Genomic DNA, 13138 nt, shown 5'->3' on the forward strand with positions numbered 1-13138 from the left:
AGGATGTGTCATACGAGTGATTCTAATTAATATCCTTTGTAGACAGATTGCATTTCCCCAGTAATTTCCCAATAATTGAATCTTATCAATAGCCAACTGAATAATTATGCTGTTTCTTTCAGAGAGTATTTCATTACAGATTACTGGAGCATCTCTGAAAAACCTGAGGTTGCTATTAATATCGTCTGCAAGATCATTAATATACAACACGAACAGCAAGGGTCCCAACACACTTCCCTGGGGCAAGTTGTGCACTCCCTACCAAAAAATCCTCGATTGAGTCACAAATTTTCCTCTATATCCCATACTATTGTACTATTGGCAATAAGTGAAGATGTGGTACTGATTCAAAAGCTTTTTGTAAATCACGAAATACTGCATCTACCTGCCTGCCTTGATTCAAAGCTTTCAGTATGTCATGTCAAAAAAGTGCAGGTAGGATTTCACACGATTTATATTTTCAGAATGCATGCTGGTTAGCATAGAGGATGTTATTCTGTTTGAGATAACTTATTATGTTTGACCTCAGAATGTGTTCTAAAATTCTACAAGAAAATCACGTCAAGGATTTCTCTGGATCACTTCTACTACCTTTCTTTTAGATGGGTGTGATCCATACTTTCTGTCAATTGGTGGGCATAGTTTCTTGTTTGACGGATCTATGACACATTATAGTTTGCAGCTGCAAATTCAGTATAGAATCTGATAGAGACTCCATTGGGCCCTGGGAGTGGAAGCTGTTTCTCAACGCCATTGACACTAAAATCTATTGCACTCATCATTTCAGTGGTAGGAGAATAACACAGGGGCAATACACCTGGGTTTTCCTTTGTAAAAGAACATTTTAAAATTGAGTTAAGCATTCCTACTTCTGCTTTGCTACACTCAGTTTCAGTACCTGTCTCATCCATCAGAAACTCAACGCTAATGTTGATGCTACTAACAGCCTTTACATACTAAAAGAATTTCTTTGGAGTTTGTGAAAGATCACTCGACACTATTCTGCTACAGTAGTCACTGAAGGCTTCACACATTGCTCTCTTGACAGCCAAACAGGTTTCATTCAGCATCTCTTTATCTATGCTTTATTTTACACCTGCTATGCAGTAATCTCTGTTTATCTTCAAGTTTCTTTACAGGAACTGTATGCCATGGAGGATCTCTTCCATTATGAACTGTTCCACTGGATAAAACAGTGCATGGTCAGCTATTCTTTTAAACTTGAGCCATAGTTCACCTATATTCCCCTGTCTTGTGCTAAAAGTTTCAAGTTTCTCATTGAGATATGATACCACTGCTTTTTTATCTAGTTTATTGAACATATAAACCTTTCTATTTGTTTTAACTGACCTTTGTCTTTGAGCAACCATTATTGTTACAAGTGCCTCACAGTCACTGATACCTGCTTCAATGATGCCATCCTCAAAGAGATCAGGTCTATTTGTCACCATTATAGCTAATATATTGTTGCAGAAGAAGCTGAATAGCACCGTGGTGTAGTGATTATGATACTAAACTGTTGCATGGAGGGTCGTGAGTTCAAAGCTCACTTGGGCTGTACAATTTTAATTTCTATATTCAGTTTGAGTACATTCTAGAAGAATCCACAGACGTCAAGTATCATTGTACTGGAATGTTCTGTAATTGTATATATACCGAATGTGTTCTGGCTGGAGGCAATTCGCTCCGCGCTCTTGTATGTGCAAGTGCCGAATAAGCCTTTGTTAAGTGAAGTTCGTGTTCGTCATTCGTCTAACTACGCCTTCTTCTATGTGACATTATTCTGGTGGAGACGCTGGGTATTGGAACTTGTGACAGCGCACATTATTGACGACACAGTGGCTTACATCAGGCCACGACAGAGCCGCCGTTTGCGTGGCAAGAAACCCGAGTTCGAGCCATATTCAGCAGATCGCAATCTACCGGAGACAGAAGAAGAAGAGGATGTTACGATGACAGCAACTGTGTGCCACCACACGAGACATTCTTTCGGGTTCTCTGGTGACGATGGCCAAGATCCAGAAAAGTGGCTGAAGTTATATGAGCGTGTGTTTGGCCAACATATTTTTCTACTTAGAGGGCACTGCCAAGCAATGGTATGAGAACAACGAGGAGAAGTTCACAAGCTGGGAAGTGTTCCAGATGGAACTGCACAAGTATTTCGGCGACACACAAAGACAGAAGTGCAAGGCTGAAGATAGATTAAAATGCAGGGCACAGCGTCCAGGAGATACTACAGCATCCTACATTCAAGACGTCTTGGAGCTGTGTAAAATAGCGGATCCTAGAATGGAGGAGGAAGATAAGGTTGCACATCTCATGAAGGGTGTTGCTGTGGACATGTATCAACCCCTACTCCTGAAGAAGGTTTCCACAGAAGACAACTTCATAAAATGGTGCCAATATATCGAGACAATGCACCAAAAAAGAATTACACACAAGAAGTTTGAACAGCTTCCAAATGTCATATCGATGTCTGTGACAGAGGAAGAAACTGATTTCATCAGTGTTCATCAGATAGTGAGAGGGGAAGTTCAGAAGGCACTCGGATTGCATAGCAAACAAAAACCCGAGACATTTCAAGAGGTCATAAGGGAGGAAGTGGAACAGACATTGAACCCAATCTCTCCTCCTTCAATTCCGTTCAAAACGGTGAAAAAGTCGAGACCCACGCGAAGTTACACTCCTACAATGCCGCACGAGGAACCTGTTTGGGCACCACGGAAGACTGACATCTGGACGACCCAGGATAACGGACAGTATGTTTCCACTGTGGACGACCAGGACATGTGGTTTGCTATTGTTGAGAAAAGCAGCGGATATTTGATGACACCTGTGCCAGAAAACAGCAAACCGATCTTAGCCGACGCCAACTCCTGTACGACACGATCAGAGTCTCCATCGCTGTTTAGAAGCTCCAGCCAATCACCTAGCCGCCGCAACCTGGAAAACTAAAGGGTGCGGCCTTCCTTGGAGGTGAGGCCGCCGTAGAAAAAAAATAGGAAACTACGTCGATATCCTCACGAACGGCCGACCAGCCCGAGCTCTCGTGGACTCTGGAGCATCATATTCAGTCATTTTGGGAAAGTCCCGTCACCAGTTGCAGAAAACTGTATTCGTCGACAGCAAAACATCTCTGCTGAAGGTGGCTAATGGGAAATATGTAAAATCTACAGGAAGATGTACTATTCGTGTGGGTACAAAAGGCCATATACAGCCCTCAGAATTCATCATCTTATAAGAGTGTTGTCATGACACGATTCTCGGATGGAATTTTTTGAAAGCTTCTCAGGCAATTATAGACTGTGGTCACTCGAAGATTATGCCAGACGAGATGAGATACTGTGGACAGGAAGATGCGCATCTGAGTTTATGGAGACTGTGTGCTGGATGGAGTGATCATTCCTTCAGTCAGCACTAGAAAGGTAACTTTCACATGTTGTGCCATGCATCAACCCATGGATCTTGTAGTGGAATGTAAGAGAAGCATACCACTGAAGAATAACTTGGTCATCCCAACCTCTGTCATCTCTTTTTAAGGACAGATTCGGTGAAATGTGGATAGTTAACTGTCGCCGAGAACGGCAGATCCTTCCCAGACACGTGTGCGTAGCAAACACTGAGCTGTTAATTGAAGAACAGCGTCACAGAAACCTCCCGTGCCGAGTCTGTGGGCGAAATTAGCACTATCACTACGAGACATGATCTTCTAGCTCGACTATCACCAGATCTCACTAAGGAACAACAGAAGAAGCTACTTGCCATTCTACAAGAATGCTTCAATCCGCAGGCGAAGAGCAAATTAGACAAATCAACAGTGAAGCACCAGATTAGCACTGGAGACCATCAACCAATAAGCCAGAGAACATACCTTGTGTCAGCAACGAAACATCGAATAATCCGACAAGGTAGAGAAAATGATGAAGAATGACATCATTCAGCCTTCGCAGAGCCCATTGTCATAACCAGTGGTCCTTGTCAGGAAGAAGGATGGCAGTTGGCACTTTTATGTTGATTAGAGGAAGCTTAATAAGATAACTAAAAAGGATGTTTACCCTCTACCACGAACTGACAATATACTAGATTGTCTGAAGGGGGCTAAGTTTTTCTCAACCGTGGACATGTACTTGGGATACTGGCAAATCGAAGTAGATGAGGCTGATGGTGAGAAAACTGCATTCATAACCCCTGAGGCCCTGTATGAGTTTAAGATAATGCTGTTTGGTTTGTGTAATGCACCAGTAACTTTTGAACGAATGATGGATAATCTTCTAAGTCACCTGAAGTGGACGATGTGTCTTTGTTATTTAGATGACATTACAGTGTTCTTAGAGACATTTGATGAACATAGGGCCTTTCTTAAGTGTCGCCAACAAGGCGGACTGAAACTTAATCCAAGGAAGTGTCTCTTTGGAGCAAAAGAAATCAAAATACTTGGACACCTTGTGTCAAACAAAGGTTTGCAGCCAGACCCAGAAAAGGAGAGATCTAAGACGGAATTCCCTATTCCTAAAAGTATTAGAGATGTGAGAAGCTTCCTCACATTATGTTCTTATTGCCGTCATTTTATCAAAGACTTTTGTATCAAAGCCAGGCCACTCCAAGAGTTGTTAAAAGTTTATGCTAAATTTATCTGGGGTGATGCTCAACAAGATTCTTTCGATGTGCTGCGAAACGCTCTGACGACTGACCCTGTACTTGGTCTGTATGATGAGAGAGCACCTACAGAAGTACACACAGATGCCGGTGGGTATGGGATTGGTGCTGTTCTGGTGCAAATTTTGCATGGAAAAGAGAAGGTGCTTCTAGGACACTTACAAAAGCCAAGAGATACTACTCAACTACAGAAAGAGAATGTCTCGCTGTGATCTGGACCATGTGCAAATTTCGAAAGTATCTCTATGGAAGGCCATTCACAGTTGTTACAGACCATCATTCACTTTGTTGGCTGACAGGTCTTAAGGATCCAACATGATGACTCAGCAGGTGGGCACTACGTCTTCAAGAGTATGACATTACCATAGTATACAAAAGTGGAAGAAAACACCAAGATGCCGACTGTCTCTCAAGAAAGCGTGTGCAAGACCATCAAGACTTTGGTGAAGATAGTGACTGTCTCGGTACACTCCAGGATATCTCTGCTGAGCAGATGAAGGATGCCAAGATATCTCAAATTATGCTTGCCTTAAATCGGTCAGAGGATGTGAAAGGACAATTTAAGGCAATTAATGGATTACTTTGCAAGAAAATCTTTGATCCGTTTGGAAAGAGGTGGCTACCAGTGATTCCTAAACACGTGCGCTTAGATGTTCTACAGAAATTCCATGACACACCTGAGGCCGGACATTTAGGATTTATTAAGACCTACGATAGAATCCGCAAGAGATTTTTCTGGCCAGGTTTATCTAGGAGTGTCCGTCACTATGTGCCGCACTGTCGAGAGTGCCAGAGGAGAAAGGCAGTTCCTCAGACACCAAATGGCTGACTAATACCAATTCCACCAGCCAAAACGCCTTTCCAGTGTGTTGGGATTGACCTTCTCGAATGATTTCCAATGTCTGCTAGTGGCAATAGATGGATTATTGTTTGCACTGATTACCTGACACCTTATGCCATTACAAAATCTGTGAAAATAGCTGAAGCATCCGAGGTAGCCAAATTCATCGCGGAAGACATTGTATTAAAACATGGTGCCCCAAGGTTGTTAACCATGGATCGAGGGAAAGTTTTTCGATCGAATCTTGTGACACAGATAAACTATGATGACTGACTACCATCGGCCATGTAACGGGCTTACTGAATGCCTTAGTAAGACCTTGGCCGACATGCTATCAATGTTCATCAATATTGAGCAGAGTGACTGGGATGAGGTGCTACCTTTCGTGACGTTTGCCTACAACACCACCAAACAAGACACCACGGGATTTACACCATTTTTCCTGGTGCATGGGCATGAGGCAACTACAACGATGGACAGTGTGTTTCCGTTACATCCTGATGATGTGGATGACAACTACATTGGCCAGATGTTAACCAGAGCTGAGGACGCTTGGCAGTTAGCTCGACTCCGCACACTGCAGGCTCGAGGAGACGACCGCCAAAGGTATGACGCAAGCCACTGCCCTGTTGTCTATCATCCTGGTGACCTCGTCTGGATCTTCACTCCTGTTCGGAAGGTTGGTCTTCCTGAGAAGCTCCTCAGGCACTACTTTAGACCTTATCAGGTTGTAAGACAGCTGTCATGTTACTTATGAAGCTGAAGATTTCGACTCTGACGCAAGACGACGAAAGATCAGAGATACAGTCTACGTCCTTTGAATGAAGCCCTACAAGGATCCTTCCACCTAGAGTAAATTCGAACTTCAGCGAGAGGCAACAAACAGAAAGGTGACGAAGAGTATAGCAGAAAAGGAAGTTCTAAAAAGATCACCGCCAAGGCGAGCATCAGCCATCGGGAGTCGGAGTATACAGGGCTGATGACTTGTTCCCGGACTAGGAGGACGTAACACTGAGATGCTGCTCTCTTAAGGAGGGAGCAATGTCGCAGAAGGAGCTGAGTAGCACCATGGTGTAGTGGTTATGATACTAAACTGTTGCATGGAGGGTCATGAGTTCAAAGCTCATCTAGACTGTACAATTTTAATTTCTATATTCGGTTCGAGTACATTCTAGAAGTATCCACGAATGTCAAGAATCATTGTACTGGAACGTTCTGTAGCTGTATATATACTGTATGTGTTCTGGCCGGAGGCAGTTCACTCCACACACTTGTACGTGCAAGTGCTGAATAAAACTTTGTTAAGTGAAGTTAGTGTTCATCATTCATCTAATTACACCTTCTTCTATGTGACAATATTTCCATCATTAAGTGGTGTTCCGAACTATCTGTTTTATGTTGGGGTCCCCCCCCCCCTAGCCCTCGAAACCTAACAGCATCAGGGTCTGTTTTAAGTAGTTTTCAGAGATGGCACTTTGTCATGTTTCACAGGATGTCTGGTTGTGCCCACCATTAACAAAACTCTAATTGCCCCAATTGATTGTTGAATGATTCAAGTCTCCTCCAACAATTACAGTATAATTGGGGAAAAATTTTGAACATGGCTGACATTTGCAGCAACCGTATACACAAATTTGAAAAACATGTAAAAATCAGCCAACCGGTTGTATATGTTTTCTATATACCTTGACCAGGTTTCGTCACCTCTAAGGGTGACTTCATCAGAAGGTAAGGTAATTACATGAAGAACATATCGTCAAAGATGTACTGTCTGTCTGACAGTCAGTCTCCTCACACCACACCGATGTTACTTATGTTTTAATGTTTGACCTTTTGAATAACATTATGGTTTATATATTAATGTATGACCTGAGCAACTCAGCTCTTAAATCACTGTACATCTTTGACGATATGTTCTTCATGTAATTACCTTACCTTCTGATGATGAAGTCACCCTTAGAGGTGACGAAACCAGGTCAAGGTATATAGAAAACCTATGCAACCGGTTGGCTGATTTTTACACATTTTTCACAATTGGGGAACTTAAATGGGGAACTTCCATACAAGTGAAAAGAGCTTACCTACAAAGTTTTCAGCTATATCAGGAGGTGAGCCTGGTGGTCAAGAGGAGGATACAGTTACAATTTTAAGACCACACCTGATATAGAGTCTTGCCCATACAATCTCACGTGCAGTTTCAATTTCTATCTTGATGGATTTGCATTTCTTGTCAACTGCAACAAATACACATCTCCATTTCCCATAATCCTATCCTTTAAGTATACACTCGAATTTACCCCAAAAATCTCACTGCTATCAACTTCACATTTTGACCAGCTTTCTGTACCTAGTATAATGTCAATCTTACAGCATTTCAGGAGTGCTTCAAACTCTGGCATTTTGTTGCGAATACTTTGGATTTTACTCTAATACTTTCAGGTATCCTACAGCTGTTGCTATCTGGAATGAATGGAGACCAAAAAGAAAAAAAAGAAAAAAAAGGGTCAGGTACCTGCTATGGCTCTGGATGACTAAGCTGTATGGAAATCTGAAATTTAATTCGAGTCTCTGATGTTTATATAGTCTGAATTTTCAATAACGACATTAGCATGGAATTCAGCATATGCAAGTGCATCTCATTGGCGCTAAGGAAGGGCAAATTCCCAAAAAGTGTTCTAGGACAAACAGTCATGCACCACCAGCCAGAAGGCTGCAAATACCTAAGAATTTTCCAGCTGGACAACAACAAACATGGGCATGTAAAAAATGTGATCATCAAAGAGAAAACAAACGGGTCACAAAAATTTTGAAAAGTGCACAATCATCCCCAACCATCAAGGCCTCAATACCTGGGCCATTATCATCAACAATACACTACAGACATTGTGAGATTGGCAAAAGTAGAGTAATGTATTCTGAGCAGAAAAATAAGAAAACTTATGACAATTCACAATGCACTCTACCCCTGCAAGTGATGTCGACAGGTTGCACTTGCCCAGAAAAGCACGTGGTAGAGGATTCCTGCAAGCAAGGTAGATAATGGAAGAAGAGAAGTAAGTATACATTGATGGACTATGTGGAAGACTGCAAAGAGTCAGCTCTGACTGAAACCAAGAGCTGAAAATTTCTCAAGGTACTGCAAACTAAGAATCAATACTGGATAGCTGTATTCCAATGGCGACTGGCAGTCTGCACAATAAAGCAATGCATTGGTAGTTTTTGGAGAAGATTGTAGTCAAAATAGATAAACAAAAGACTAGTGTTGGCTGACGAATGGAACCCTAAAAAAAGAAACTGAAGGACTGATTCCTCAGGAAGAAGCCCTCAGAAATGATACCATCAAAGCCAGAGTTGAGAAATCAGCAAAAGTCTCAAAGTGCATACTCTGCAATGAAGCCGACAAAACAACTGACCAAATTTTGGGCTTTTGCAAAATGATCACACAGACTGATCTGTACACAGGCACAATGATGTGGCATGAATAATCTGCAGATTACTATCTGCCAGTGTAAGCCAAAAAAAAATACTAGAGAGTGAACGTGGCAAGTTACAATGCGATTTTCAGCTTCAGGTCAATAAAATGCAGGAACACAATACTACAACTGTGCAGAAGAGTACAGTGCACATCACTGACATTGATACCTCTGGTAATAACAGAATCGACAAGAAACGAACTTGAAAAACTTACCTGATAAGAGGACAAACTACAACTACTCCAATGTAAACCAGTAAGAATGGTTGCAGTGGTTCTCGACACACTAGGAGCAGTGCGGCTCTTGGAAACCACTGGCATTGGTAAAATATACATCTGACAACTACAAAAGGCCACTTTACTGCAAAAATTACACACACAGCCCTAGACACTTGGGAACTGTCCGACTAGTGATAAAATATGAAATACAGAATCGTGAACTTATTTGCTATCTTTATGGTTATTGTCATGTTTATGTTTATATATGGTTATATATAATAAATCATCTAAACATATTCTCTTAATTATTTGTTTCAATGTTTTTATCCAATTCAACCTTTGTGTGAAAGAGGATTCCATTACTTAAAAATAATTATCAAATCACTGTCATTAATTGATTGGTGGTCTGATTACCTTAGATGGTCCAAGTCCTGAGATTTTAACCTTGCTAACATCATAAATGTTGCAGGCAAAAGGGCTACCTCTCACTGGTTCCCCATCCAGCATTACAGACACACTGTGCCGTCCTGTAAATGTGCAGACATGTATCAGAATTGTCAATGCCAAAGTACAGAGTGATTTACAAGTGTCTGACAGTTACCTGACATTCTTTACTTACCTACTTCAAGTGGGGTGAATTCTGCAATAAATTTATCTGTCTTTGTCACTCTGGCAGTAGTAGTCTGTCCTGAAGGGGAAGCAATTGTGACGTCACAAGAGCCCAAGTCAGCAGCCGGTAACTGAGGATCGACAATGAGAACTGCCGAGCGACCGAGGGGAGACATTTTTAATGCAGAACCTGACACCAGAATTTGGCTGGAGTCAAGAATCTTGCAGGTAAACGGAGAACCTGCCACAGAGAAGGAAATAATGAGGCATATTTCAGATTTTTCACTAAAACAAAAAATTCCAGTTGTGAAGCAGCTCAAGCTGACTGGCAAACCAGGAGACCAACTGATTTACAGTTATGTAAATAGTACACATGCACAAATCACATGCTAGCTAATTTGGCATGACAGAGTTGAACAGAAGATGATCAAATTAAAATGCATCACAATTTGACGGAGCCTAAAAATCACACTAAGGTAGCTGGAAGACAGGGAAAGACAACAAAACACCATTTTGGCTGGAAGATTTTTGTGGTTATTTACAGTTTATTCAATTATGTGTGAGAGTAACAGCAAGCTTTGAAATACACTGGGTTATGTACCTTTCTGAGGTAAAAAGCAGCAGCATCCAACTGAATCTACATTTTCAGCACTGTGTCAACATTAGAAGCAGTGTGAGGGACAATACTCTTGTGCTCAGGATTCAGGCATGAAATGGGAGGAAATGACAATCTTCATGTCACTTCCACCATCTAAAGTTTTTTCTTTCTCAGTGTCCACTCTTATCACTTCCCTGAAATTGCTCTCTTTTAAATATGTAATGGGCAGCCAAATGAAAAGGAGGCAGATGGAAAAGTAAATACACTTTATTATTTCAAAAAGTAATTAACATAACTGTTATGACATTTGCCCTACTGTGAACCACGGTAGTCAATGCCTTCATGGAAAAATGTTGCAGTTGCCTGTGGAACCATAACTGTATTCAGGTCCATAGTCTTCTCCTCACTCAAGTCAGTGAAACTACCTGGCATACAGGGTGGTTCAAAAATTGAGGGCATAATTTGAGGTACGTACTACCATGTGTAAACGAAGTTCGTCACAACACTCGTCGAAACACTCAGTTTCCGAGCCGCGGGCTTCAAAACCAGAGATGTTTTTCTTCTGACAGGTGCTTGCTGTTGCCGACAATATTAATAGGACAGCTGGTTTCTGAGGTGAAGGCTACACTGAATGCTGTGTCTGATATTACACATACAGTGGAACTCCACTTTTAAACTTTTGGAGGGACTTTAAAAAATATGATGAATACTGCAGGAAAATGTAAAATGTGGGAAATAATGTTTTAAGCAATAAAAAGTTACACATAGGATCCATCTTTGTATTTTCACAGTTTATGTATGGTATATGTACATAATAGGCACCAAATCATTGTCAGGTACTTTTTTTATTAGCTAATAAAGGTTTATTACCTTCTAAATATTTATTATCTACTAAAAACTGCTGATTAACTGGAACTGGTAATTGTCTGGCAAGTAGAAATGTCTGACTTAAATTTATACAACATAATCGATGTTTTTGGAAAGTCTGCAGCTGTCATTCACTATTTAAATAATAAAACACTGCACCAGTTACGTATTTTTTCATGCTTAGTATGACGCATTTTGTGAATTTTTTCTCATTGTCAAGTGCAAAGATGTATTTTGTGTGTGATGTCTGCCTAAGTGTCGTTCTGTATCTCTTGCATTGTAGTCATCTTTTTGAGGTTATAAGGTAATGTGGCTCCTCAGTTGTACAGAAAACTACACATATGCAAACTATCACTCACACTGTCTGTCTGTGAAACATCACAAAAAATATGTACATAAATACTGGACTTGGCAATGAGAATAAATTCTTGAAATATGTATTGCTAAGCATGAAAAAATACTTAACTGGTGCTGTGTTTAAGCAAAAAACATCTGAGTAATGCCTTGTCAGTGAAGGTGTCAATTAGCACTAGAAGTGGCCAAATGACAAAACGTACTAAATATGGTTCGACAAAGGTGTCGTGATGATCACAACAATTGTGAAGCTATGCATGTGTAGTAAATGGAAATAGTTGTGACTGTCAAGATATCTTTATTCGAACGAACCTAGTTACTCCCATCAGCCACTGAGTCGAGTCGACCTTGGCAGTGGCACAAGATGTGGTACGAATTGTTCCAACTTTTACCCATTTCTCATTTCAGATCCACTGAGTAGAGCATCCTGGTGTCAAGAAATTTAACCTGTAAATCTGCAAACACCACTTTGGTGGCCAAAACCATGCCAGCATCTTTTTATGTCAATTATGTGAGTTTTTTCTCCACGATCATTTTTCATAAAGTGTAAATTGTGGGAAAATTATAAATATGTTAACACAAAATCATTTGTGAATTATATATGAAATTTGATGGCAGCAAATGTCATAAATGGTGGGAAAACTTTACTTACGGGAAGGTAAAAATGGTTTTGTACTGTATATTCGAATCAAGTGGTGGAAGAATTGCACTTTACATACCGTGACCCGGACATCAATGCTGTGCTGGCTCATCTTGCATATTGGCAGAGCTACCCACTGCAAAGATGCCCAGAGCGAAAGACATCTGAATGTTTCCACTACCACGTGTGCACTCGTGGGAAGTTTCAGTTTCCCGGTTTCGACGGGGATGACTGCGACCCACTACTTGCAAGAGCAACAGATGTTCTCTTATCATTTGCAAAGCATAAAGGTTCTGTTACCAGCACATTACCCTGCACGATTTTTGTTCTGCCAGTGGTTCTGGCAGCAGTGTGCTACAAATGACACCTTCCCAGCCTTAGAATTATACACAGACAGCGACTGCACAGTATCCACACTAACCTGATTTGAAACCTACCTATTTCCAGTTGTGGGACGATTTAAACTCATTAACATATTTACCTCTGATGCCCCACAGGGAACACCTTCAGAATTGAATTGTGGCAGCTTGTGAGGAAATAGGCAATACTCCTGGAATTTGGGATAGTGTCCTCAGGGCCACGGGACATTGTGTGGCCTGTATTCGTGCAGGAGGGGACATTGTGAACATCTTCTGTAAAAGATGCTAGTTTGTGCCCAGCTACATGCACTGTAAAAGACCTGGCTATTTACTGTACCTACTGTAGCAAAAATTTGTCAGAAGATTATTAATTTTAAACAGCACCCCTTTATCAATTTTGTATCTTATTGTGGAAAATTATGGTTTTATGTAAATACAATGTTATATTGTCTGTTCAATGGGCTTCTGACTTTGGAAATAAATAATTATGAACTTATCTTTGCCACACCAAGAGTCTGAGGGG

At 41.0% G+C, this 13138-nt stretch overlaps 1 protein-coding gene across 2 annotated transcripts in view; it reads right to left on the bottom strand.

Moving 5' to 3' along the window:
• The window catches only part of LOC126161294 (filamin-A), a 917852-nt gene that overhangs the window by 185989 nt on the left and 718725 nt on the right, over positions 1-13138 (bottom strand). For both annotated transcript variants that reach the window (XM_049917033.1, XM_049917034.1), the window contains exons 33-34: positions 9808-10038; positions 9603-9715 (exon numbers count right to left, since the gene is read on the bottom strand). In XM_049917033.1, the coding sequence (XP_049772990.1) occupies positions 9603-9715; positions 9808-10038 (344 nt within the window). The remainder of the gene's footprint in view (positions 1-9602; positions 9716-9807; positions 10039-13138) is intronic.

This window comes from Schistocerca cancellata, chromosome 2 (genome assembly GCF_023864275.1).
Source record: "Schistocerca cancellata isolate TAMUIC-IGC-003103 chromosome 2, iqSchCanc2.1, whole genome shotgun sequence".
Classification (NCBI taxonomy): domain Eukaryota; kingdom Metazoa; phylum Arthropoda; class Insecta; order Orthoptera; family Acrididae; genus Schistocerca; species Schistocerca cancellata.